Source organism: Drosophila albomicans, chromosome 2L, assembly GCF_009650485.2.
Source record: "Drosophila albomicans strain 15112-1751.03 chromosome 2L, ASM965048v2, whole genome shotgun sequence".
NCBI lineage: Eukaryota > Metazoa > Arthropoda > Insecta > Diptera > Drosophilidae > Drosophila > Drosophila albomicans.
Window position 1 is genome coordinate 27750618 of NC_047628.2, and position 23907 is coordinate 27774524.

At 40.4% G+C, this 23907-nt stretch overlaps 4 protein-coding genes across 9 annotated transcripts; 1 reads left to right on the forward strand and 3 right to left on the reverse strand.

Moving 5' to 3' along the window:
- Positions 1-34: 34 nt before the first annotated feature.
- Positions 35-3209, reverse strand: LOC117563902 (bromodomain-containing protein 7). Its single transcript, XM_034242463.2, has 4 exons — positions 3060-3209; positions 2314-2987; positions 560-2258; positions 35-500 (listed from the first exon to the last, which is right to left on the reverse strand). The coding sequence occupies exons 1-4, from the start codon at positions 3115-3117 to the stop codon at positions 241-243; spliced, it is 2691 nt and encodes an 896-aa protein (XP_034098354.1). The 5' UTR covers positions 3118-3209; the 3' UTR covers positions 35-240.
- On the reverse strand, positions 3060-4323 carry LOC117563903 (uncharacterized). The gene is made up of 2 exons (XM_034242464.2): positions 4105-4323; positions 3060-4051 (listed from the first exon to the last, which is right to left on the reverse strand). Exons 1-2 carry the CDS (start codon positions 4319-4321, stop codon positions 3441-3443), a joined length of 828 nt encoding a protein of 275 aa, XP_034098355.1. The 5' UTR covers positions 4322-4323; the 3' UTR covers positions 3060-3440.
- Positions 4324-4541: 218 nt separating this feature from the next.
- Positions 4542-22530, reverse strand: LOC117565396 (uncharacterized). 6 transcript variants are annotated; one of them, XR_007954478.1, is made up of 8 exons: positions 21504-21587; positions 15317-15692; positions 12473-12690; positions 12217-12410; positions 11463-11719; positions 10323-10728; positions 5712-5765; positions 4544-4607 (listed from the first exon to the last, which is right to left on the reverse strand). XR_007954478.1 is itself a non-coding variant. In XM_034244479.2 (5 exons), the coding sequence occupies exons 2-5, from the start codon at positions 15567-15569 to the stop codon at positions 11524-11526; spliced, it is 861 nt and encodes a 286-aa protein (XP_034100370.1). In that variant the 5' UTR covers positions 15570-15692; positions 22470-22530; the 3' UTR covers positions 10832-11523. The 6 variants fall into 6 exon arrangements, 4 of the variants coding, with proteins under 4 accessions (XP_034100370.1, XP_034100372.1, XP_034100369.1 ...); XR_007954479.1 differs by lacking the exon at positions 5712-5765 and having other exon boundaries at positions 4542-4607; XM_034244479.2 differs by lacking the exons at positions 4544-4607; positions 5712-5765; positions 10323-10728; positions 21504-21587 and adding an exon at positions 22470-22530 and having other exon boundaries at positions 10832-11719.
- LOC117565008 (histone-lysine N-methyltransferase 2D) lies at positions 6912-9410 on the forward strand. Its single transcript, XM_034243952.2, has one exon. The coding sequence runs from the start codon at positions 7098-7100 to the stop codon at positions 9354-9356; it is 2259 nt and encodes a 752-aa protein (XP_034099843.1). The 5' UTR covers positions 6912-7097; the 3' UTR covers positions 9357-9410.
- Positions 22531-23907: the final 1377 nt, after the last annotated feature.

Consider the following 23907-nt stretch of genomic DNA (forward strand, 5'->3'; position numbering starts at 1 on the left):
TTCTTAATTGCCTAGATTGTTACTTATAGCTAGGATCGTAAATATAATTTATTGGAATCCTTTTTGCCGTATTGTAGGATCTGCAAGAAAAGTTATTAACAATCAAAGGACTATTGCTATACTTAAGATAAGAATTCTTTTTTTCTTTTTAATATTGAGAATGCCATTCTGATTTAAATATATATGAAAATAATTTAGCGTCCTTGCATTAGTTATAAACATTGTTCCGTGTGTACGAATCTAGTTAAGGAGAAGCTGCGCGACGATATTGTTGTCATCGACTGGATTATTGGAGGCGTGCATACCAGAGCCGCTTTCGAGGAATTCACGCAGCTCATTCTCTAAATCGCCGCCAGAGTGTACGTCCGGCTCATCGATATCCATGGGAACATGGCTGCTGGTGCTACTGGCCACAGGATGAAGCTGTGGTAGTGCAACAGGCTGCTGCAGCAGCTCAGGTAGCTGTACGCGTGGAGACGCTGGTGGTGGTGGCAAGCCAGCTGCAACACAGATAATGTTAATGAATATAAATTCGAAAGGATAATTCATGGTCACTTACCGTAGGACATGCCCATAGCCTTCCGCAAGGCGTATTGATCGGCAATGGCTGCGGGTGGCAGCTTCTTGGCCAGGTCCGTTAGCTGCTGTGACAATTGCTGCGCTATTTGCGTCTCCTCCTGGCCAGCTGGCTGAACCAGCGCCAGGTGCGAAGGCAACGGTTGCGATAAGCGTTCGTTTTGAATCACCCGCAGCTTCTCAATAAGCGTTAAGTTATTGCTCAGGTGCTCCTGCATGCGGCGCGAGAGTTCAAAGTTTTTCATATCCGTTTCCATCTCATCAAGGAAACCCACATCAATGCCCAGATCCTTGAGCGTACGCAGACGCTTAAAGTCCAGTCGTGTGTTCTTGTACTTTTCATACTCCAATTCGATTTGTTCGCTCGTCTCGTTGCTGGTCGATGGTTCGCTTTGCCGCTGCTTTTGCTGATTGGTGAAGCACTTGTCGATCTCCTTCTGCTCGTAGCTCTGCAGCTGCATGCTGTACAGTTCATCCAGTGATTTGCTGTGCTCTCCATTCGTTAGAATGTCCAGCAAACCATTTGCAATTGTGGTGCCATAGCTCGAGTCCTTAGTAAACTGAAGAATGCTCTCAGCATATTCGGCACTGGAGGCATCGCCATAGGTGCGCAACACCAGCTGCGTTTCCTCGGCGCTCAGCGTAGAGAAACGCGAATCAAAGGTAGGCGCAAAGCTGGCAAATGGTCCGTAGTTCATTGGCTTCACAGGCTTGACATTGTTCCGCTGATCCGTGTGCAAACCATGCACTTGACCGCTGCCCGTTGGCAGTTTTCCAACTAAATCACCAATAGTTACGACCTTTTCGGGTCCCTCGTTCTCATCCCGTATGAGCAAATTGAGCGTGGTGCTGCCATCCTTGTGCTGTCGCAGAAATCCCATCTTGTGAGCTCGCTGCTTGGCACTAATACGCTGTTTGGCCTTCGCTGCAGCGCCCTGCACTTGGGCGAGTATCTCCTCGCTGGTCAAATCATCCACATACGGCTCAAAGTGTGTTTTAGGTGCATTTTCCAAGCGTAACGCACGCTTACGTTCCTCCTCTTCGAGCTGTGCCTGCGTTGGTTCCTCAGCGCCTGTCAAGGCACCCTCATCCGCTGAATCGTGAGCATCGTAGCCCGCCAGCTCATTACTGCTGATTTCAAAGCCCAGCTCCTTGGCGGTCAGCTCGCGTATGTAGCCGGAAAGTGGTTTTAGCGTGCGTATCAGATTCTCCGGCTGCAGTTGCTTCATGCCAATCTGCAGTAGTCGCTTGGCTGCCTTGTGATACACAGTGTCCACGCGATTGTAGCGCATGGCATTCTCACAAATCAGCTTAAAGTCATCGCTGAATTCGCTGAGTGCGCCGTACTCGTGATCATCAATCTTTTGCCGCATAGTCAGAAAGTCCATGGGCTTGCTGATGGTGGACGAATAGCCTGGTGCAATATCATCGGTGACGGGCCACGCAAAAAACTGATGCGGATCACGTTTCTCCAGGAAGCGCAGCAGATGCTCCAATAGTTTGTTCAACGGCGACTTTTGTTGCTTGAGCTTCAGCACACAACGACGCGGCTCTCGCCCTGATTCACTGCTGCTGCTCGGCGTCTTGGGAGCCTCGAGCGCTTTGGGCGTCAAAGCATTCATAGAGCCGGCACCACCCGGCGTGGATGCCGCTGTTGAGCCCGATGGCGATGGAATTAGTAACTGCAAGGCATTATTGTTAATCTATAAATGGAATACAATTATATTAACTACTCACATCTGGCAACGGTTTTGTTGGACTGGCGCTGGCTGTGATGCCCATCGACGACGATGTCGGCGAACTCAGAATTTCGTCCAGTTTACGCGGTACAATGGGTTTGCTAACTGGGCAATTGGAGGGCGAGTTGTCGGTGGTAATACCAGCGTAATACAAAATGTTTTCGGGCAGTGGCTGTGACTGCTCATCGTGATCATCGTCCATAAAGCTAAAACCATCCTGACTGCCATCAGGATCTACGGATGCTGGCGCCTGACTGCGTGGACTGCAACGTGTCGCATTGTCGTCGGCGGCGGATACAGCAGATGTGTTATGATCATCAGCTTGCCTTTCCTCGGAGCAAAGTTCACGGTGTTGTCGATCACGACTACGATGGCGTTTCTCCTTGTGATGTTTATGTTTCTTTTCGCGATCTTTCTTTTTCTTCTTCTTTTTGGATTTCTTGTGACGCTCGCGATGACCCAGCTCGCCACACTGAAGCTCCTCTGGCACACCCGCTGGACTACTTGGCGCCGCAGACATCATTGCCTCAGCGGCTGTTGGCGGTCCGTGGCCATCGAGTGCGGTGAGCGGTGAATTGGCGGTGTACTCGGGCGTTGCATTGGAACCCACTTTAAGTATTAACTTCAGGCCGCGCTGCTGCAACTGTGCGGGATCTTGATGTTGGCTATATTCTAAACACATAATAAAATAAATAAAATTAACATTGTAAATTTTACAAGCATGTGCAATTCTTGCAGTCTCACCCTCATATTTTTCGCGCCGCTCAGATTTGTTCTTTTTGTGCTTCTTGGATGAGCCCATGTCGTCGTGTGCGTGTGTGGGCGTTTAAGTTAACTACTCTTTACAGCTGACAATTGGGCCAATAATTGGGGTGAAACAAAACGAGAATGTACGAAAATAAATGAAATAACAAAATTGTCGGCTAGTACAGGCGAGACAGACGCCATGATTTAGGGATGTCAATTTGAGTAATCGATATGCGATACATATCGATTGTTAGTGGTCATATGGCGGCGCGCGTAAAATATTTTAGAGTTGCCACATTGTTGCAGTCTAAAAGACACATTTGCAACACTGAAAACAGTGCGCATTAATTTTCCATAATTTAAATTTAAATTCAAATTCTAACGACGCGCGCGCATCTTCTTTGTGGAAGGCGTATGTTGCCTCTTTGCAATAATTTTACTCGATTTGGCAGAATGCGTTTTCGTTACGAGTTTTGTGGCCGATTTAATTGCAAGGGTGGCATTCGTCGGCAATCCCAGCGGCAATAGTCCCTTTTTGCCCTTATTGAAACCACTGTAGAGAGTTCGTGTCGATTTTAAGGCTTCCATCGATGTGTCCAGTTTATTTTTGATTTTGTCGAGATCTTGACGCATTCGCTGTATGTCCAGAGCAATGGTTTGCCTGTCGCGTTGCAATCTCTTGTGCTGTAACAACATATTTTCTAGCACAGTTTTTTGCACGAGCACCTCACGAATGCGTCGCTGATTTGTGTAATTTGTCGGATTCAAATCTACGTATCCGCGTCGCATAATCTGCTGTGACTGCTGATTAATGCGCGCCTTCATGCGTGACAGTGGCATGGCTTTATTGCTTGCTACCGCAGTGCCGCCGCCGCCTTTGATGCGACGCATCTTCTTTGCAGCGGATGTTTTACTGATGGAAGCCTCCACTGGAATCTGAGCAATAGGAGCCGGCACCGCAGGCACAGACTTACGTGGCGGAGCAGTAACTACAAAAAGAAACTTGAATGGATGTTTATAATTGTATTGCTTTGCTGCTTACTCTTCATGTGCTGGTGTATGCTGGAGATCATCGAGTTCACCCGGGTGCCCACATTGCCCTTCTCCACGAGATACTTGTACGCTTCCGATTTGCCAGCACCCAGTCTGAGAGTGGATTTCTCCTTGTCGGTGGCTCTGGCCAAATGATGATCGCCAAACTGTTGTTTATCCATCAGTTGACTCCTCAAAATATGATCCAAGTTCAGTCGCATAGTCATCGCGCTGCACTTTTTTTAGAATTTAGAATCTGGTTTTTACCGCAAATTACAATTTTGATTAAAGATTGGAAATAAGCCGAAAGTGGATAAAATAAAAAGCCAGAATTCTGAGGAATTTTGAATTTTTACAAAGCTAGAATAAAAATATCTGTTGTCTTACATGACAGACAGTTTCTGTTTGAATGAAAGCACATCAAACAGTTGCTTGATCTGTGACAAAAGCAAGCGCAACCTTCTCTTATTATGCTGCCATGCGTGCGCTTAACTTGAATGTGGGACAGCAAACCTAAGAGAAAGATAAATAATATGAAGCATGAAGCGTTAAGCGTTAAGGAGGCGTGGTTCAAGTGCAGCTATCGCTCCCACGAGCGTAGGCAAATATTTTCACACAACAACGTTATGCAACTTGTATTCCATTGTAAATATGCAAGTGTGTGTGTGACGCATTGTGTGTGTTTGCCATTTATTATTGTTGCTGTTTTTGTTGGTCGCTTTTATTGGTTTTATGACTGCGTTTTTTGTTTTTTGAACGGCACTTAACGCATTTACGTTTTATGGTCTCGATACTTTTTATGCATGTGAAGCGAAATTTGTTTTACAATAATTTTGCTCAGATGCAGACTATTTTTAAATGTTTATTTAAAAAGCATCATAAATTACGAGGAAAATCGTAGTAAGCATTTAAAAGCAATATACGATTAATTTCCATTCTACTTTTACACTTTGTGCTGACTGATTTAGAAATCTAAAGATTTTTCTTTAAATTATCAATTACACACAATGCATTTTCTAATCAAAATCAATTTATGCCCCAATGGATTTCAAATTGCATTCATTGACAATTCGCAGCGTTCGAGATATTTGCTAAATGCCAACTATAACAATTATATAGATAAACTAAACGAACTCAGGGTGGTCCAACATAAAATAAGACAAATGAAGTTGAGAATTTCAAAGGCTCGAAGACACGTGGAAATTGGGAAACTCCTGCTGGCTATTTCTAAAAGAAAATTCGCTGAGCAACAGCAAACATTTAATGAACTCAAAGCGTTTTGCGACACATTTGAAATCAATAAGATCGAAGACAACGATGAGGATAATGACGACGTGGATTAATCCAGAGCAGCTACAAATAATTCTTTTAATCCAAATAGTTGTGATAATCTATGTAATCCCAACATGTCGCTAAGTAAGAGTTATTAATAAAAACTTTTTAAAAATACAAGTATAAATAAGTTTAAGCTGAAGGCCTTCGCTGTCATTGCTTTACCAATAGTGTAACCTTTTAAATAAATAATAAATAAAGTATAGCTTAGCTGGCTCAACTTCTTTCATCACAAAAATGTAAATACTAAGTAATTATTACGTATTTTTGCAATTTTCATCTTACCTTAAAAATAAATCATCTTAACACTGATGTGTACAGCCAAGTTATCCATATTTTCTATGAGTTACCAATAATGAAAAAATTGAGAAATATTTAAAAATAAATACATTCATCTGTTATACCGAAATTTTGACTTAAGTGGCGTTAAAATAGAATTTTTCAATTTTAAACGCGTAGGTCGTGAGCTCTGCTATTTCAAAGTTCACATTTGTAATTCTAACATGTCCCTAAGTAAGAGTCACTAATAAATACGTTTTAAAATTTAAAATGTGAGTTAGTATACAGAAATAAGAAATTGTTAATAAACTATGACTACTTTTTTAATCAGAGATTCAAATAAAAACGAATCATTCCAACCTGTTTAATTTTTAAGAAAGTTCACAAAGATTGCCAACAAATTTAAGCAGTTAGTTTAAACCCGCATTTATATACTTGCGACTAAATCAATATTTTAAAAAGCATTTCATATTGTTGCATAAAAAGCATTTCATATTGTTGCAGCAAATTTGCGCAGTTGGCTAAAATATAAGGTTGAGTTTTGAGGCTGTTGTTGAACTGATGAGTTTTAATCTTTTTCAATGTATTTATGTTCAATTCATTTGTATTTCTTTGATAGTAAACAAGGTTATGGCCAAGACGAATATTATAAGAGCAATTATCACCCATCTGTCAATTATTGTTAAGTATATAAACACAATTTAGCTGAAGCAGCTGGAGCTGCTTTTTACAGTCCAATACCTATAATCATATATATTTTAGGCAGCAACTTGATCTTTGCGGTAAGGAAAGGGAAAGTTGTATTAAAAAGCGCTTACTTATGAGGTCGAAGCTGAAATACCCTTAATATATTTTGGCAAATTTAGTAAATATACAAATTTTAACCGAATTAGTTTGTTTATAAAACTAAAAAATTGTTTTTCGCTAACAGATACACAATATTCTCTTTGTAACTAACTACAGAACCTTTTTGCACCACATTGTCAAGTGCTAGATGAAATTAGCTTGGTCCAAGTATGTCATCTATTACTGTGTTTTCCTAAGTGAAGTTCAATGCTCGCTATGCTTGATGGGGAGTTATGAATGGGGAATGGGGAAACAACTCGGAACCGATGCCCAATTTCCATAGCATTTGGTATGCCAAAAAGCAAAAATAAAACGTCAATGTAGTCGCAAGTTAAACAAGTAAACCCTTTTGTTGTGGCCATAAACAAGAGTGCAAATTGTTCAAGTCGCCGCTTGGCAAGTGAAACCGAAAAGTCGCACCTAATTTCGACCCAAAGAGCGCTTCGAGTGACCCACGTCGAGTTAGTTGCGTTTTGAAGCGCGTTTCCACAGGTTACGACAACGGCACGCGTTCTCTTCTTCTCCTTCCTCGTTTCCTCATTTGCCATGCCGCGAAAGGATCTTCTGAGCTGTCTGTGCAGTTTCTACTGCTTCTGTTCGGTGCTAATCTTCGCCAGCTGTGCTGTGCACGACGAGCTGTCGCAGTGTGAACTTCAGGGCGTCTACAGACAGCGTCAGAGTCTCATCGAGTCGCCGAATTATCCGGATAATTATCCCCCGAATACCTGTGAGGATTTTGTCATACGCTCCCCGTATCGATGTCCCACCAAGTTCCACATTCAGTTCCTCGACTTTCAGCTGGAACTCTCGGAGAATTGCAGTCGCGATTATCTGGCCATTGGCTTGCAGCAGTCGGATGACGATATGGATGTGCTTTGTGGCCAGGTGCTGGGCATCAAGAAGTATCACACGCCCGACGGCATTCTGCGCTTGCGTTTCCTTAGCGACGATTCTCCCTGGACAACTGCGGGTGGCTTCCGTTTGCTAATCACACGCTTGGCCTGCGAGAATGAGGATTTGACTGCACGTGGCCTGGACATGGATGTAGATGAGGATGATACGGTGCAGGTGAATGCCAAGCTGCCACCCAAAAAAGCACTGCATCCCCATCATCACCAACAGCCGCAACAGCAGTCGACGCCCGCTCCGTTGCCTGGCAACTTTAGTTTGTCGCCGCAGCAAGCGCCGTTTGTTGGTTTTTCTGCGGCTTATCCTGGCTATCAACCCTTCAACGCTTATCCCTATCCTGGCGTCGCTTATCCGCCTTATCTACCTGCCCGGGGAGGTAGTTTCTACCTACCCGCAGCACAGCCAGCTGGCACTCTAGCGCCGCCTTGCAGCAACGAGCCACAGAAGCAGCAGCAGCAACAGCAGCAATTCCAACAGCAACTATTGCAGCAGCAACAGTTGCAGCTACAACAACAGCAGCAGCAGCAACAATCCCTGCAACAACTACAGCAACAATTGCAACAACAGCAACCTCAAGCTCAAGTTCAATCCCAACACCAACAGCAGGAACTTCCCGCCATCGCAGAGCAGTATCAGAGCTCATCCTTTCAGCCCCAAGGTGTGCAACTCAAGGACTACGACCCTCAGACCCTTCAACAGTTCGGTGGTTCCGTGGATCTCTGCTGTGTCAGCAGCTTCACCCAGTCGCACTTTTATCTATCCAGTCCTGGCTTTCCACGCACCGTGTTGAATGCTTTGTTGCCGGGCCAGCAGCGGGATTGCGTCTTTTATCTGGAGAAGAACTCACAAAATGTTGCCGGCCTACGCATTCTCTTCAAGTTCTTCGACTTTGGGCAGCCGTCGGGAGCTGGCATCTATCCGGGACAGGCGGGAGCAGCTTGCAGTGGAGACTTTATAGAGCTGGATGGGCAGCGCTATTGTGGCTGTCGCTCGGGTCATGTGCACAAGTCCTTTTGGCCCGAGGGACGCAAAGCGCTGCGACTGCGCATGGGACAGTCGGGTGGCGGCACTTCCAATGGATTCCTACTGGAGATCTTCCAGGATCAGGACACGGAAAGCTATCGACCGGGTTTGCAGGGATTGCCAGGCTTGGCGGGATCAACAGGTGCAGGTGCAGGAGCACTGGGTGTAAACAGAATAACTGGATTGCAGGGAACAACAGGACTCGCAGGTCTGCCGGGTTCAACGGGACTCGCAGGATTACCGGGTTCCACGGGACTCGCAGGCTTCACGGGTTCTGCAGGATTCACAGGCTTGCCAGGAGCAACTGGTTTTACTGGTCTGCCAGGCACAACAGGTTTACCCACAGGAATTCCCTTGCCAGCTGGCTATCAGCCTCAACTCGGCGCCTATCAGCCTCAGCTTGGATACCAGCCACAGTTGGCTCAACAACCGCTCTACCATCCACAAGCACAGGCTCCTCTCTGGTCCTTCAATCCTCTGCTGCCCATTACCCCTTATCGCCAGTCGCGTCAGGCTGCGTGGACGTATGCTCGAGGTCTGGATGCCCAGCAGCCGTCGCGTGTTGTGGAGACGAATTCCACACGCAAGGAATTTTATTACTTTGATGCCGATGAGGCTTTCGCACGCGCTGCCCTCGATGCGGCGGAGGAGGTGGAGGACAACGTCAGAGCTACGCCTGCGACAACATCATCCATTTCCGCATCCGTTCATGGTGGGCAGCACAAGCAACCCGTAACGACGAAAGCTTTCGAGCAGAGCAGCTGCACCTTTGACTACATGGAAGTGCTGCGTCTCTCCGTCGACACTTTGTGGTTGACCAAACCCATCTGCTTGGCCCCGCTGCGCAGTTGGTTTAGCAACATCTTTGGTTAGTTAGCCGCATAAGAAAACTCAAATGTTCTAGAATATTGTGCTATTAAACGTACTCCCACCAAAAAGTAACAAAAATGAAGTTTTGATTTAGATTTCTGAAAATCGGACAATAAAGTTTTTAACTATTTTAAATGCCAGAGCTTCAATTAATATACAGAATAAGTTAAGCCCCAAAAAGGATGAAAATATCTTAAATTAATGAGTGTCTTTCCAATAAGAGTTACATTCACAGCAAATCAAAAAAAGATGTAACCTTTTCAATTTTTGAAGTCCTTATTCTCAAAAAATACTAACTTTTGAGAACTCTTTGGCAGTTAACCCCACACTATTTAAAATACTAGATAAATACCAGCTTGTAATACGCTATAAGTGCGCCAGAAAGAGATGCGAATATTACAAGCAGGTGTTGACTCTCATTTTCCTTCAAACAGAAGCTTGGCATTGTCTACTGAGCACGTCGCATAAGTGAGACGATTGTGGTGATGCTTCATGCGGTTGTGGACCATCTTCCGCCTTCAAGCACGAGAACATCTCACTGACATTGAATGTCTAAGCATGAGCAACTACAACATCCACCCCCCGCTGTTGCTAATGCTGACTGGACAGTTCTAAGCGCTGTTTGCTTAAGCTCTGGTCGGCCATCTCACGGTCAACACTTCCAGACGACAACTTGGCATTGAGGTTATGTTATCTGTTTGAAGAGCAGTTGCTGCTGCTGCCGCTGTTCTCGTTGTTGTTGCTATTAATGTTGCTGTGCCTGACAACAACGGATATGGCGCTGGCAACAATGCGGCTGCTTTACAACTCGGCTCAGCACAGTCCCCCCTCTCCCCTTCCAAAGTGTGCGCTGACTAAGCAGAGAAACCTTTTTCACACATCTCATACTCTGACGTCAACAACGCACAACCAAAACAACGACAAAAAAAGAGAGATTCATAGATAAACAATAGAAGTTGGAGTACTTACTTGCAAATATTTTGTGCCGCATGACAATAAATTTTTTGTTGGCATATTTGTGCAGAAAAAGCATTAAATTGTTTTTGTGCTGCTGCCGTTTGTTATGACGATGTCTCAATACGAAGCCATTGATAGGCAGTTTGACACCACTTATTAAACCATTCACTTTGATCACTTTTACTCCAAACACGAAAGAGACACAGAGAGAGCTTAAAGTCACACTGCGAATGCTCTCTGCAAATGCAAGGTAGAGGACAAAACAAGGTTGTCTTATGGCTGCATCAACTGCTCTCTTGCACTTGCATCGCGATAACAATTACGTGTAACTTTGTCGCTTGACAGTTAACCTCGCATTATTACACCATGGTGATGGCAGCGCACAGCTTTACGCTTCATTATGCTAATTACCGCTTCGCTGTAAATATAAGTCATTATTATTAGAAGAGCGTCACTCTTATATTTGTGTTTTGTTAGGGGGTTCTTATACTAAGCCGCCAAGCAATAAAGAGTTAAATTGATTGCGCACAGAGGGATAATATATATGGATATATTTTATTATTATTAGCATTAAGATTTTCCTTGTATAAGAATTAGTTTTGTTAAGTATACATATACATATATACACATTGATGTTTCGTTTTTGCATTCGTATTTATAATTAGTCGCAATTTCTACTAAAGTTTCGTAATAATATTAGTAGTAATAGTAGAGTTAGTAACAATAATAGGTTTTTCTTTTTCTTTCGTTTGTAATACTCAACTACCGACACCGATTGACGCGTTCTAATGATATGACAAGTTGAAAAAGTTGTTAACACACAATATTAAAACTTTATATATTTTGTTTTTATCTTGGTATATATACAACACATTTAGGGGGAAGGGGGGTTTAGTGTAATTTTATGTGTGTGTGTGTGTGGTAAAGTCAGGGGTAATTTTATCTAGCTTAGAGGTGCGAATACATTCAAAAATTGCTACCAAGTGCGGGAGGTTTTTCTAAGTACTTAATTGTTTGGTTAATTACTTTAATGTTAGTTTCGTTTAGTTTAGTTAGTTAACTAATTGTTAGTGCTTGTTGTTCTCCAGTTTTCGCGCTTGACTTTGTCAGCAATGTACAATTGATGCTTGGTATACATATGTGTGTGTGTACCTGTTTGTGTATTGTGTCTCAGTGTGTGTGTGTCCATTATATTCGTATTCCGTATCCAAATCTAGCCCAGGAATCGTATGTTGGTAAACACGGCCTTGGCGGGACGCTTGCGATTACAAAAGTTGACCGTCTTGCTGTGATTTCCCTTGCGATTCTCATGCAGATTGACGAGGAGCTTGAAGATATCCTCCTTGCTTGGGGTGCAGGCGTAACGCAATTCCGGTTCATAGTTGCTGTTGATAGAATTCATGTAAGAACTGATAACGGTAATAATGTGGCTATTAGAATTGTCGTTTCATAGTCACGCCCACAGTATTTCAGTATTTGAGGCGTTGAGGATTGATTGATTAGTTTTTGATTAGACTTTGGATACAATAAAGAGACGATTAGCTCAGGTCTGTGATGTGTGTTAATTCTCGACAACGGGCCTAGAGAGACTCTTGGAGATGCATTTTAGTAAGTGAAAATCAAATCAATTACAAACTACATAAAATGGTGCAACAGCTCAAATCGCAAGAATTACAATTTTCTAATGAAATTTCTATTTTAACAAAAAGTGAAATAAGAGCACAAGCGATTTGAGTTGCATTCCCGTTAATTTTGTACAATATTCTACCTGGACAACTAACACTACGACTACAAATCATAAACTGGGTGGAATGGGAAGAATTGTTTGGGGGTGGGTGGAGAATCAAAAAAAAGGGGTGCTCTATGTGTGTGCAATCTAAGGGTTCATGGGAAGCTCGTTGCTTACTTGCGGTTTCGATTGTGACGCTTCCAGGGATAACGACGATAGTAACGCGAACGTTTCGGCTTGGTCTGACCAAGCACTAGACTCTGCAAACCCGTCTCGAGCTCCGGATAGTCATCGTTGCCAGCAACAGCAGTAATTGCTGCCGGTTCCTCCTCCTCCACATAGACCAAAGGTAGCGTGTCCAATGTCGGATCCTGAAGCGAGGGAGAGTAGTGAGTGGGTATTCAGTATTTTAAGCTGGCACTTTTGGACTTACCTCAAGCATTTTCATGAGCAAAGCGGATTTGTCGACAAGTTCCTGCTCAGCACGCAAATCGTCCTCGAGCTTCTTCAGCATATCGAACTTGCTGGCCACCTCGAGCTCATTCGCAATCGCAATCGCATTCGTATTCGGATTCACAGCATTCACGTAGTCTGGCTCCTCTGGCTCTGGCATGGCCAGCCCCAGTTCCGTGTTGAGGGCTTGCAGCAGCTCTAAGGTTGGGATTGGGATGAAAAACGAAGAAGAAGTTGAAGAAGAAGCCACAAACATCTTGTATTATTTGGCATTTTAATATTTGCACAAGTTCCCACTAATCCGGCCACAATCCTCGATGTCGTTCTTCGTCCCCCGTCTTGCCACAAACAGGCGTCAAGTTTCCGCCAGCTGACATTTAAAACTTTTGACTCGTTTGTTTGTCTCTTCTCAGTTCTCAGTTCTCACTTCTCAGCTCCCACTCTTGTTCTGCGGCTTAAAAATACTCATACATATTAAAATATATACGAGAGGAGTCTTTATCGCCGCAGCGGAAATTGACCGGCGGCAATGGGCACGACAACTACAGTTATAGCTACAACTATAGCTACAGCTCCCATCTACCATCTACCATCTGCTTACATCCCATTGCCCATGTCAGTTAGTCAGTCATTCAATTTGGCCATTCATTGTGTCTGACGTTTGCTCGTCCATCAGCCGCTTGCCTTTTGTCTCATTTGGCAGCATCCTCCTGACTATCCGCTTCGTCTCAGTCGCTGGTCTGGGCTACATTTCAATTTTATGAGGGGAACAGTTCTTGACTTACATGAATCGCTTAACATTTAAGCTTAGATTAATAGGTTTAACAAATTTAATATTAAGTGGTTCTTAGGAAACAATTCAATATTGTAAAGTGTAGGAATTATATATAAATACTTCAAGGTATTTATATTTTGATTACTTTAAAATAATCTGTGCTCAGAAAAATATGTTCTTTATAAAAAGAAATGTATCGGAAACTAATGAATAAATCGTTTCTATGTGGCCTCTTCCTTAATAGATCTAACTTGGAAAACATTTCAATTAAAACATTAAGTAAATTTCAAAATTTCACAGTCTAAAGTGTAATTTCAGATATATTCTTTATAAAAAGAAATTTATCGGAAACTAATGAATACATCGTTTATATGTAGTCTCTTCCTTAGTACATCTAACTTGGAGAACATTTCAATTAAAACATTAAGTAAAGTTCAACATTTAACAGACTAAAGTATAATTTCAGTTATATTTTCTGCTGAATTACATCTCAAATTCTACAAAGCCTATGTAAATGCTTGTGGTCTTAAAACTTAAATCAATTGGAAACCTAATAAAATTGATTTTATGAAAAGAAATAAAAATCAAATTTTAATTTCAACAAAACCTATAAAATTTGGGTGTAAGTGTGTGTGTGTGTGTCTAGTCAATATTGACAGCACTATGTGTGTGTGTGAGCTTTGACGCAAACCAGCTTTTAGGCAACCTAATGTCAAACCAACAAAACACAAAAAAAATGTTGTCAACTCTCTTCTGTGGGCGTTGCGTTTTAAGTGTAATGTATAATGTGTGATATGTGAGAATTTGAGAATATATTTTGTTGTGTGTTGCCATAGATAAATGTACTTCAGAAATTGTGCAATGACCGGAAATGTCCAACGACCATTCAAATCATTGAAAGCCGAGCGAGCGCCTAAAAGCGGGCTACATTTTAAGCATTCGCTGGCCACCTGTTGAGTGTGCAGTGAAACAAACTGGGGACACACAGAGAACAGGGGCAAAGGGACACACTCCAATGGGATTTCACGAGTTTTACGTCAAAATAAATTTTGAAAACCATGAATAAATTATTTCAATTGAGTGGTCTGGGCTATGGAGGAGGAAAGGACAATGATATTGGTTCAGATTTGACGGTTTTAGAAAAAATTAACAAATCTGGTGATTTAAAATATCATTAAATTACATATAAATATTAATTTTTATATGATTATTTATATCGGATAAATATGGTCTGTTCTTTCCTAACAATTTGTATTATCTAAAAATTCGAAAATAAAGTTATTCCTTAAAATTTGCGAAATTGTAATTGGTTTTTTTTACGAAAAAACGAAATCTCTTTAAAATGTAATGGAAATTCCTTAATCTCTAATCAATCTTGAATAAATATGGTCTGTTCTTTCCTAACAATTTGTATTATCTAAAAATTCAAAAATATTGTTATTCCTTAAAATTTGCGAAATTTAAATTGCATTTTTTTACGAAAGACCAAAATCTCTTCAAAATGTAAAGGAAATTCCTTAATCTCTAAATTTTAAAGAAATCTCTCAATCCGTAAAAAAACTTGGATAATATGGTCTGTTCTTTTTTAAACTTTCAAAAATATAGCTATTTGATTATTCCTTAATATTTGCTAAATTGCAAATTGGATTTTTCTAAGATAATTTTTAAATTGAAATGTCTTTAAAATTTAAAGGAAATTTCTCAATCTGTAAAGTCTGTTTATCACCCGAAAATTTAAATTCTGAACAAATCCTATATACCCTACTTTAGTCAGTATATGTTCCGAGAATGTTTTTCTTCGGTTAAAGAGATGACTGATAGCAGAGCAAGTTGATGCTGAAATGAATCTTTGCGTTGTCTCGTGTTGCCCATCACTGTGTAACCCGTTTTGGCGGCTCAATGAACGAAAGCAACGAACCAACAAGTGAATAAACGAAAGCATAAGAACAAAGCCTACGCGGGACGTTGTCGTCATCATCAAGGAGTCAAATGTCAGGGGTAATCCTTGGCCAAACAACAAAAGGCAGTGTCATTTAATCAGGGACTCACCATCGCCGGGATCGTAAACGTTACGTTCCAACGTTGCGTCCAAGTGTCGACGCGGTTGTATCACCACATCATTCTCCTGCTGCTGTTGCTCCACAACTGATGCTGGGCCAATGCCATTGCCATTGCCTGCTATGCCAGCTGAAGATGCCAGCGACGATGACGACGTCTGGGAAGTCAGAAAGCCAATGACGTGACGTGTGCTGGCCAGGATCGTCGTTGCCAGGATGCAGAGCGTTAATATGTCGGGCTTCATGACGTTTTCTTTTCTTTTCGTTTCTTTTCTTGTGTGCGTGTGTGTCCTGACTGTTGTCCTCGGGATTAGCGTGTTGTCCTCCCGCACTCCGTCGCGACTCTTGCTGCCTCTTCTATCTGCTGGCTGAAATGGAGATGCGTGTCATGTACATGAGGGTAATTACCATCACTACCGTTTGATAGGAGCTAAAACTCGCCTCCCCCTCCCCCTCACTCTGCACTTCTCCCTTGCGTGTGGGTGTTTCTGATTTTTGTGTTGAAAAGCACACACACTCTCATACTCACACACATGGAAGGCACGCACACACGCATAATACGAAAGGTTTAAATCAACAACCTGTTTCAAGGCGTTGCACAGTGGGACAACTTGTTAAAAATAATTGTACTAAAAGGGGATTCTATAAATAAACTAATTGAAATAGCTTTACAATGGCAAATGAAATACCATAGTAGTAGTTAATATAATTGAACTTTTTTTAATTATTAATTTGACATAAAATCACAAATTTATATCACAAATCTAAAATGGAAAACTATAGTAGTAGTTAATACAATTAAACTAATTTGACAATTTAACATAAAATCACAAATTTATATCCCAAAGCTATTCATTATTATATGTTAAACACAGTAAATAATGAAGATAATAATATAATATACTAGATATTACGCTACATTTGACTTTTTTTTATAACAACTTTAATATTTTAAAGTGCAACCGAAAATAATCACATCTGCCCCACTGTGCCGATTCTTAGACAACATTCGTTGCTCATGTTTGGTTTCTTGGCGTAGTTATTTTTCGCCTTGCCACTGCTCTTGTAATGCATACAGCTTGTTTTTATTTTTAAGGCCTTCGCCATTCGCAGCATCGTTTCATTTAATTAAGCAAGGGCGTGGCACCGCCTCCAGCTTAACTCCTTCGCTGCGGATTTGCAGACCACGCTTAACACTTTGCTAGCCCCCCTACCCCCTCTCTACGTCACGACCCGCCCACTCCACAACACGTTCATGTGCATGTTTGGTTGCCATTAGCCCAGCCACTGACATCCTTCTCACTCCACCGCATTGTTGTTTTTTCTCGTTGTCACCCTCACACTCCTTTAACTTAACAATATAAATGAGCTTGCATCAAACTTTTGGCACTTGCGGTCCCGACGCCTCCCACTGGGAGGGGGAATTTGCGATTTGTTTCGTTTGTGAAGAAAAACACAAAACACAGAGTCAACAAATTGTGTCTGCTACGCTTAAAATTAGCACAACGAACAATTTTAGATTTACTGCGAATTGCAATTTTAAAGTAATTTCAATATGGCGTCACACCGATTGATCAGTGTGGCCACATCATTGCGATCCCACACTGCCAAAAGTGTTGCCATACATTCAAATTTAAATTGAGCTTCACTAGAATTACAAAAAAAAGGTGGCATCGCCAACTCTCTCAGTCAACTGAACGCAGCTCATTTTGCGGTGAAGTAAACAAATTGACGAATTACTAAACGAACCATGTACAGTTCTCACAAGAAATACACATAAATGAAGCGAACGTTGCGACGACACTCCCCCGACAAATTGACAAGCCAAAAGGAACATTTTTCAATTCGTCTGCTCATTAAAATTGTCCCCAGAAAGCCAAAACGAAAAGTTTTCTTAGCCAATTTCTTGTTCATTGCACGTTTTGATTGGACTTGAATGCAAATTCTTTTTCGGTTTGTTGTGTGGGACAAGTGTGAATCTAATAAAGAATTTGACAAATATATATTCTTATTTATTCTGATTTAAAACCTAAGCCTTTTTATTTAAATACTTTACTAGACTTTAAAAATTTTCAAAAGCCTTTAACATGTACTTTAAATAAATAATATAATGGGAAAGTGTTTCCCTAAAATCTTTTACAATTAGGCTCTAATTATTTGTGAAATTGATATGATATTTAAAGAGTTGAGGAAGCTCTTTTTTGTAAACCATTAACCATAAAGTATTCCTTTAAATCCTATTTTAAGAGAATGCCTTCCGGCATCAGACGACAACTTTTTCAATTAGAATTGCCACTTTTGACTTATTTTTCCAGCAGTTTTTAGCTTATTCCTTTTTTTTGCGATATTCAAGAGCTATAGTATACTTTCGTTATAGAGAGGGTCGAAGGGGTGTTAAATGGAAGTGTAACCAAGCTGTGTGCAAACAGGAATCGTTGTCAAAATGCTTTAATTAACTTGTTGACACAGAGTCGAAAGTGCCCTCGGAACATCAAAAAACAGGACAAAAAAAAATAAATAGGAAGGTTGGAGAAAACTTGTCCTATTTGTTGTTCTTATCGTAGTTGTTGTCGTGTTGTCGTAGCTGTGAATCCCAGGGGTAAAATGAAATTTATTAAATAGCCCGACCACATTCAAAGAGAAAGAGAGGAGGCGCAAAAAGGAAAGAGCATTTGTAGCTGTCACCTGGCTGCCAACTCACCTGTTTCGCAATAAACGCACAGTTAATTGCGTAAATGAGAAAATTGAGCTAAAATACGAAGTAAGTGGAACAAGAGTCCAACTGGCCAACAGCCTAATGGACTAAGGCCAAAGCGTAGGCCGGATCATGGGGGAATCCCCCATCTGGACAACACACACACACACACACACAACTTGTCGTGCAGTGTAAAAAGTTGTTTAATTAGCGTTGACTAAGCACAATAAGCTTGTTCGCTCCCTCGCTCGTCCACAATTTGAATTGGCAAAACTACACAGGGGTCTATGTCAAACTTTGTCCCCGAAAAAAAAAAACTAATGCACATGCTCTTCACTTTGCCAGGCAATTTGCAGAAAGGTTCAGTTCAATATTATGTAATTGGAGCGTCAACAACAAAGTGAAACACAGCTGCAATTCCTTACAAAAAAAAAAAGAAAGGAAAACCCCAAAAATAATTGGTAGTTCGTTTAAGCAAAGTGTGTTACTTAATATTGCATTTGACACGAATCTTAAGGTCTTTGTGCTTAATGCTTAAAGTGAATTGAATACACACAAAAGGAATCTCTATTAGTGGGAGGCTGTCATAGCTTAAAATTGACCAGATGTTTTCTATTGGAGTGAGTTAGTCCACCACAAGTCTATCTCCATAGAAACATGTGTGTAGTGTTTTGTCTGCTACAGTTAACTTTTATAGAAGGTAGACAGAATTAAATGCCATATAATTTACCAAATTAGACAAGTTGAAATGATGTGAAACAACCAAAGAGTTAAGATTAAACATTGAAAATATCTACATATGGGTTATTCTCTGGTAAATGTCGCGTGCGAACAGCTTTACAGTGGCAAAAAAAAACATAAACTAAAACAATTTTAAAAATAAGTGAATGTTATTCTTAAAGCTCTAGATAAGCACTATATTTAGAGCTAAGATTGATTTTAGGAGCTTGATCTGTTTTCCGATAAAATTTCGTTCATTTTTTGGTTTTGCGTACGAATTGGTTAATTTTTGCAATTATCGCAACAGAAAACAAAACAGAAAGAAAATTCCAAAACCATTCTTAGCTCTAATTAAAGTACTTATCTAGAGCTATAAAAATAAACTTTTCTTATTTTCAAAATTGTTTCAGTTTAAGTTATTTTCAATGTAAAGAGTCTCGCACGGGACAAATTCCGTCATGGAATTACCCATAAATTAAATTTTCTATTAAACTCAAAGAACCGAAGACTTTAACAACCCAATTTAACACAACATTTTAGGAAATATTGTGATTTTTCTTTACACTCCCAACTGTTTGTTCAGCTTCGATTAACCCACTTTCAAGACACGAGTCTCGTTAGCATACGCAAAAAAAATATATGGATTTATGATTTTTCGCTGGTAAACAATTTGATATGTGTGGCTGTGGCACACACAAAAAAGCACTCAGACAGCGATCGGTTTTTGTACTTTTTTTCTGGCTGAAACTTGTTATGCCTGAAGCGAGAAATTTGATCCTTGTTCGATGACCAACATGTGGGGCCCAACACACGCACACACTTTGCTTGTGATTCCTACAGGGATTCACACACACACTCACACACACCCAGGTGTTGACTTTTGTTTTTCACATTGTAACAGACTCCATACACAATGCATTCGCTGCCTGGGGAATTTTCTTTCTTGAGTTTTGCTTTTCTTTATTTCATTCTTTCACAGCACTCGGTTGGAATTTTCGAGTTCTCAACTAAAGGGATTTGTCATGAGGTGTTTACTTGGCAACATTTTCCGCAAATATTGATAATTTTCATTGTTTGTTACACAGCGTCACTGCCTTTGCTTTATTTGCTTGACATTTAGACTTGCAACTGTTTGACAATCTCCTAACTTCCACTCCAAATTTTCAGTTCTAAATTTAAACTTTCTATAATATAAACAATTTCTCTAAAAATATCATTGTTTGGAATATCCTTTAAGGCAATCGAATTGGTGTTTCTTTAATTTTCAATCTGATAAAGTTTTTTAATACTGATTATGGTTTGTTAATTTGACAACTTTTAAATGTGTGATTAAAGTTTCCTGCGTTTTAAATTAAAAAAATGAATAACTTTCACTGATATTGAACTGTGAAAAATTGCCAAATTAATATAATCAATTTGTTAATTGCATTTTCAATTATTCTTTAATATGAAACAACAATGAAAATTGATTTTTATTTTAATAACGCATAAATTTGCAAAAGTTCTATCTATCCATATTAAAAATCCCCTTTTAATAATAAAGTTGATAAAAAACTTTGACACTTTAATGCTGTGCTCACTTAATTTTCAATCTGTTAATGGCAATTTGAATAAATCCTCACACTGTGTCTTTCCATAGTGCAAATGAATTTTTAATTTAATAATGTACTCAAAAGTTGCATCAACGAATACAAAACGAAAGCTGTGCTGCAGGTTGTACTTAACTTTTACTTCAACGTGTTTCTTTTAAGTGTCTTAAGAACCCAACGCTTCTCACGCATCCAACTTGATTATACGGTATTTGCAAAAGGTGCCAACAATTCCCACATACTCTGCTCGAGTGTGTTTGCGTGTGTGTTCACTTGTGTGCATGAAGATGGGATGCACTTTGACCTATTTCCATCGTGTGTTTATACACACTAAATTAACGTGACTTTATATTAAACTTTTTTTTTCTTGAGATTTTCGGTAAACAAGAGCACATGATTGATTTCTTTGCAGCGTCTCGCTTAAATTTTTTATAAGCCAACAATTTCTGACACGTGCTGGTCCTTTATGTATTGTTGGCAATTGAAAACCCTTTCTTAGCATTGATGATTGATTTGCACAGCAATCAAAGTAGTCTATTTTTATGCTGCGCTTTAGTTTTCCATTAGTTAAAATTACATTTTTTGCACTTTTTGCTAGCCATGTTCTCCGAAAGATTTTTATTTTCCAATTCAATTAAACTAAAAGAAAAACTTTGCAATTCATTAGAATGCAGAGTCTATTTTAGGGAAGGTTTAAATTGGCAAAACCAATTTTTTTTTAATGACTAGACTTTCTGAAAAACTCTTTTCAAATATTAATTTCAGGATTTATAATCTATTTCAATTTTTTTCTAGTTCAATTTCTTCAATGTATGTAAACTTTTGCAAAAATATAGAACAATTTGAAAGTTTTTTGATTCAGTTTTAAAAAATGTTCACTTTTTAATTTAACAGCCAGTATTTAAATAGTCCCTTGGCTTTAAATCGTACTCCCACAAATAGTTTTTGATATCAATAGCACTCGTTGTCATATTGTCTTTGATGACGAACTTAGCGACGGCGACGGCATTTCTAAGATTTCCCGACGCGTTGCTGATAAAACTGCCGCAAATTACGAACTAGGATTAAAAACTCTTTTAAATCGGGTTTATTCTGAAGATTTTTAAGAATAGTTTTTGGATTGGTGTTTAATTTGTTGTTCCATTAAAAACTGTAGATTTAGCGCGATAACTCACTTGGTTGCGATAATCCGTACACTTGAGCAACTATTTTTCGAACCAGGAATAACTGTGCTATGGGCAACTGTTGCTCCTACTACTTGTTGAACACTGCGTGACTGACTAGAGGCGCCGAGTTCTTTTATAAAGGACAAGCACAGAGCCGATTGCCAAAAGCCCGAACTACTGTTGACCGATTCGGCTTTTCAACGAACGAACAAACGAACGAATGAATGCGAAGGCGGCTAGCAAAAGCAAAAAGTGCGTAAAAGCTTTGCCGAGCTTTTACGACCCTTCGGCTTGTTAGGTCGTCGTCTGCTGTCCACAAGATTTTGGCGGCCGTTTTATCAATGAAATATTTCGTCACATTTGCGAAGTTTAGTCGCCTGTCTGATGAAAAATTTTAGGCAAATCGTCCCTAAAGTCGCCCGTTACCTGACCCTCCCCCCTCAATTTGCTTTGTAGCGGTGTCGCAACCGAGAATCATAAAAAAGTGGCTGCAATTATTTACGCCGCAAGATATCATGCTGTTAAGTAGGCAACAAGTCAGCTGCGCGCCAACGTCACAGTATAAATGTACGTGAGTTGGGTGGGAAGTAGTGGGGAGTGAGGGGGAGAAAGTAATTGTTGACAACACTCTTTACGAATATTCGCCTCATACTCAGAGTCGTTTGGCGCATTTCGTATTGTCTTCCTGGAAACTTATTTAAGGCGTGGGCGCAGTTACGCTGGATAAATGACGCGACGCAAATCCCTGCAATGCGAAAATAAAACTGCGACCGCCAATTCGAAAGCTCATTTCAAGCGAAAGTGGCTGAACTCAGACATTAGCTATTAAGTAATACGAGTAAGACTCATACGCATAGCCAAAAAGTATTTGCTTAATACGTTGTCAAAGGGTTTACTTAATTCGCTGCGCAGTTTGTAAAACTATTGGCCCTCTACTAAAATACGTACTTATTAAATAAATAAAAGCGAACTTACCCATTTCCAATATCGTCTTCATCTTGTTTGCTTTCCAAGCGTGGCTTCTCTATTTTTACTTCACTTCGCGTACGTCCATCTTGAACACTCACTTAATAGTCACTGCTAAAAAAGAACTGCATTAATACAATTTGACGTGCGTATGTTATTTGCATCTCGCTCATTCCTTACCTAAGAGCACATGCACTGCCTTGTAAACTGTACCCTCACTTGCTGTGAGCTCTTCCTTTTGCGTTCTCTCCTTTGTAAAGCTCTTGTTCGATCATGGCTCTTCTCTGCGTTGCCACCTACACTCACACACATACGATGGCAGCATCGTAATGCTCTCCTTGTTTCTCTTCCCATTTCAAGCTGCTGTAAGTTTAGTAGTGGTGGCTAACCGATAAATTAGAAAATCACCGCTGCGGTTTGACCATTCTCAAAATAGGGACTCATTACTCTTGCTCTCCCACTCGACGATTTTCTTTGCTTTTTACATGATTCGTTTAGACAACGTGACGTCACGATGGCCGAATTTTTATTTTTTGTGTGTGCGTATTTGCAGCATAGGGTATATTTTGTAATCAGAGGCAAACGAGATTCGTGATCACGCCCACATATGCTTGTTACGTTATCGCATGCTGTCACCGTAAATCATTTGATTTCTGATTATGTATAATGTGCATAAATTAGGCAGTGACAACTGTGGTAATCAGAATAATTACACCGGAAGCTTTCACTATTCATGTTGGGGGTATTCTCTTTTGATGGGTGGTTATATTTTGTATTTAAAAATATAATTTCGAATATTAAGAAAAATGCAATCTTATTTAATTTCATTTAGACAACGAAAATCAATAAAGGTTCATTTCAGAGCTATTATCAATGCATAAGCATAAAATGCAGAATACACATTATTTGACTTTATGATTATGTAAATGGCGCAAAAGGTGCGAAAGGCACATAAAGTTAAGAGCGGCTGTCTAAAGTTTTATTATTTCTCACACATGTGAATTGACGACAGGCGAACAAGACGAAGAAGAAGAATGTAAACAGTCAAGACACTGCCCAACTGCTAAAGGGTGTTGTGGTGAGGGGGAGAGAGAGTGGGGTCTGTGCTATAATCTGCAGTCAGTTGGCAAGCACCGCAGGCGCCCACAAGCGACACTTTAAAGTCAATAGCCGTAAGGGAAAGAGTAAGTGAGCACATAATTTGCATTGGTTTCCACACTCAGTGAGAGAGTGGGAGAGTATGTAGAAGAGAGGGAACATCTAAAAATGCGACCATAGCAAATAAGCACACATAAGGTTGCAGAGTGATGGCGTGCTGCCTGGGGCAACCAATATGAGAATGATACGACAACGACAACGAGAACGAAGTCGATGATGATTCTCTAAAGGAAACCAATAACAGACACACACTCAAAACTTCAAGTTGAATTGTGAGGGTGGGATTTGG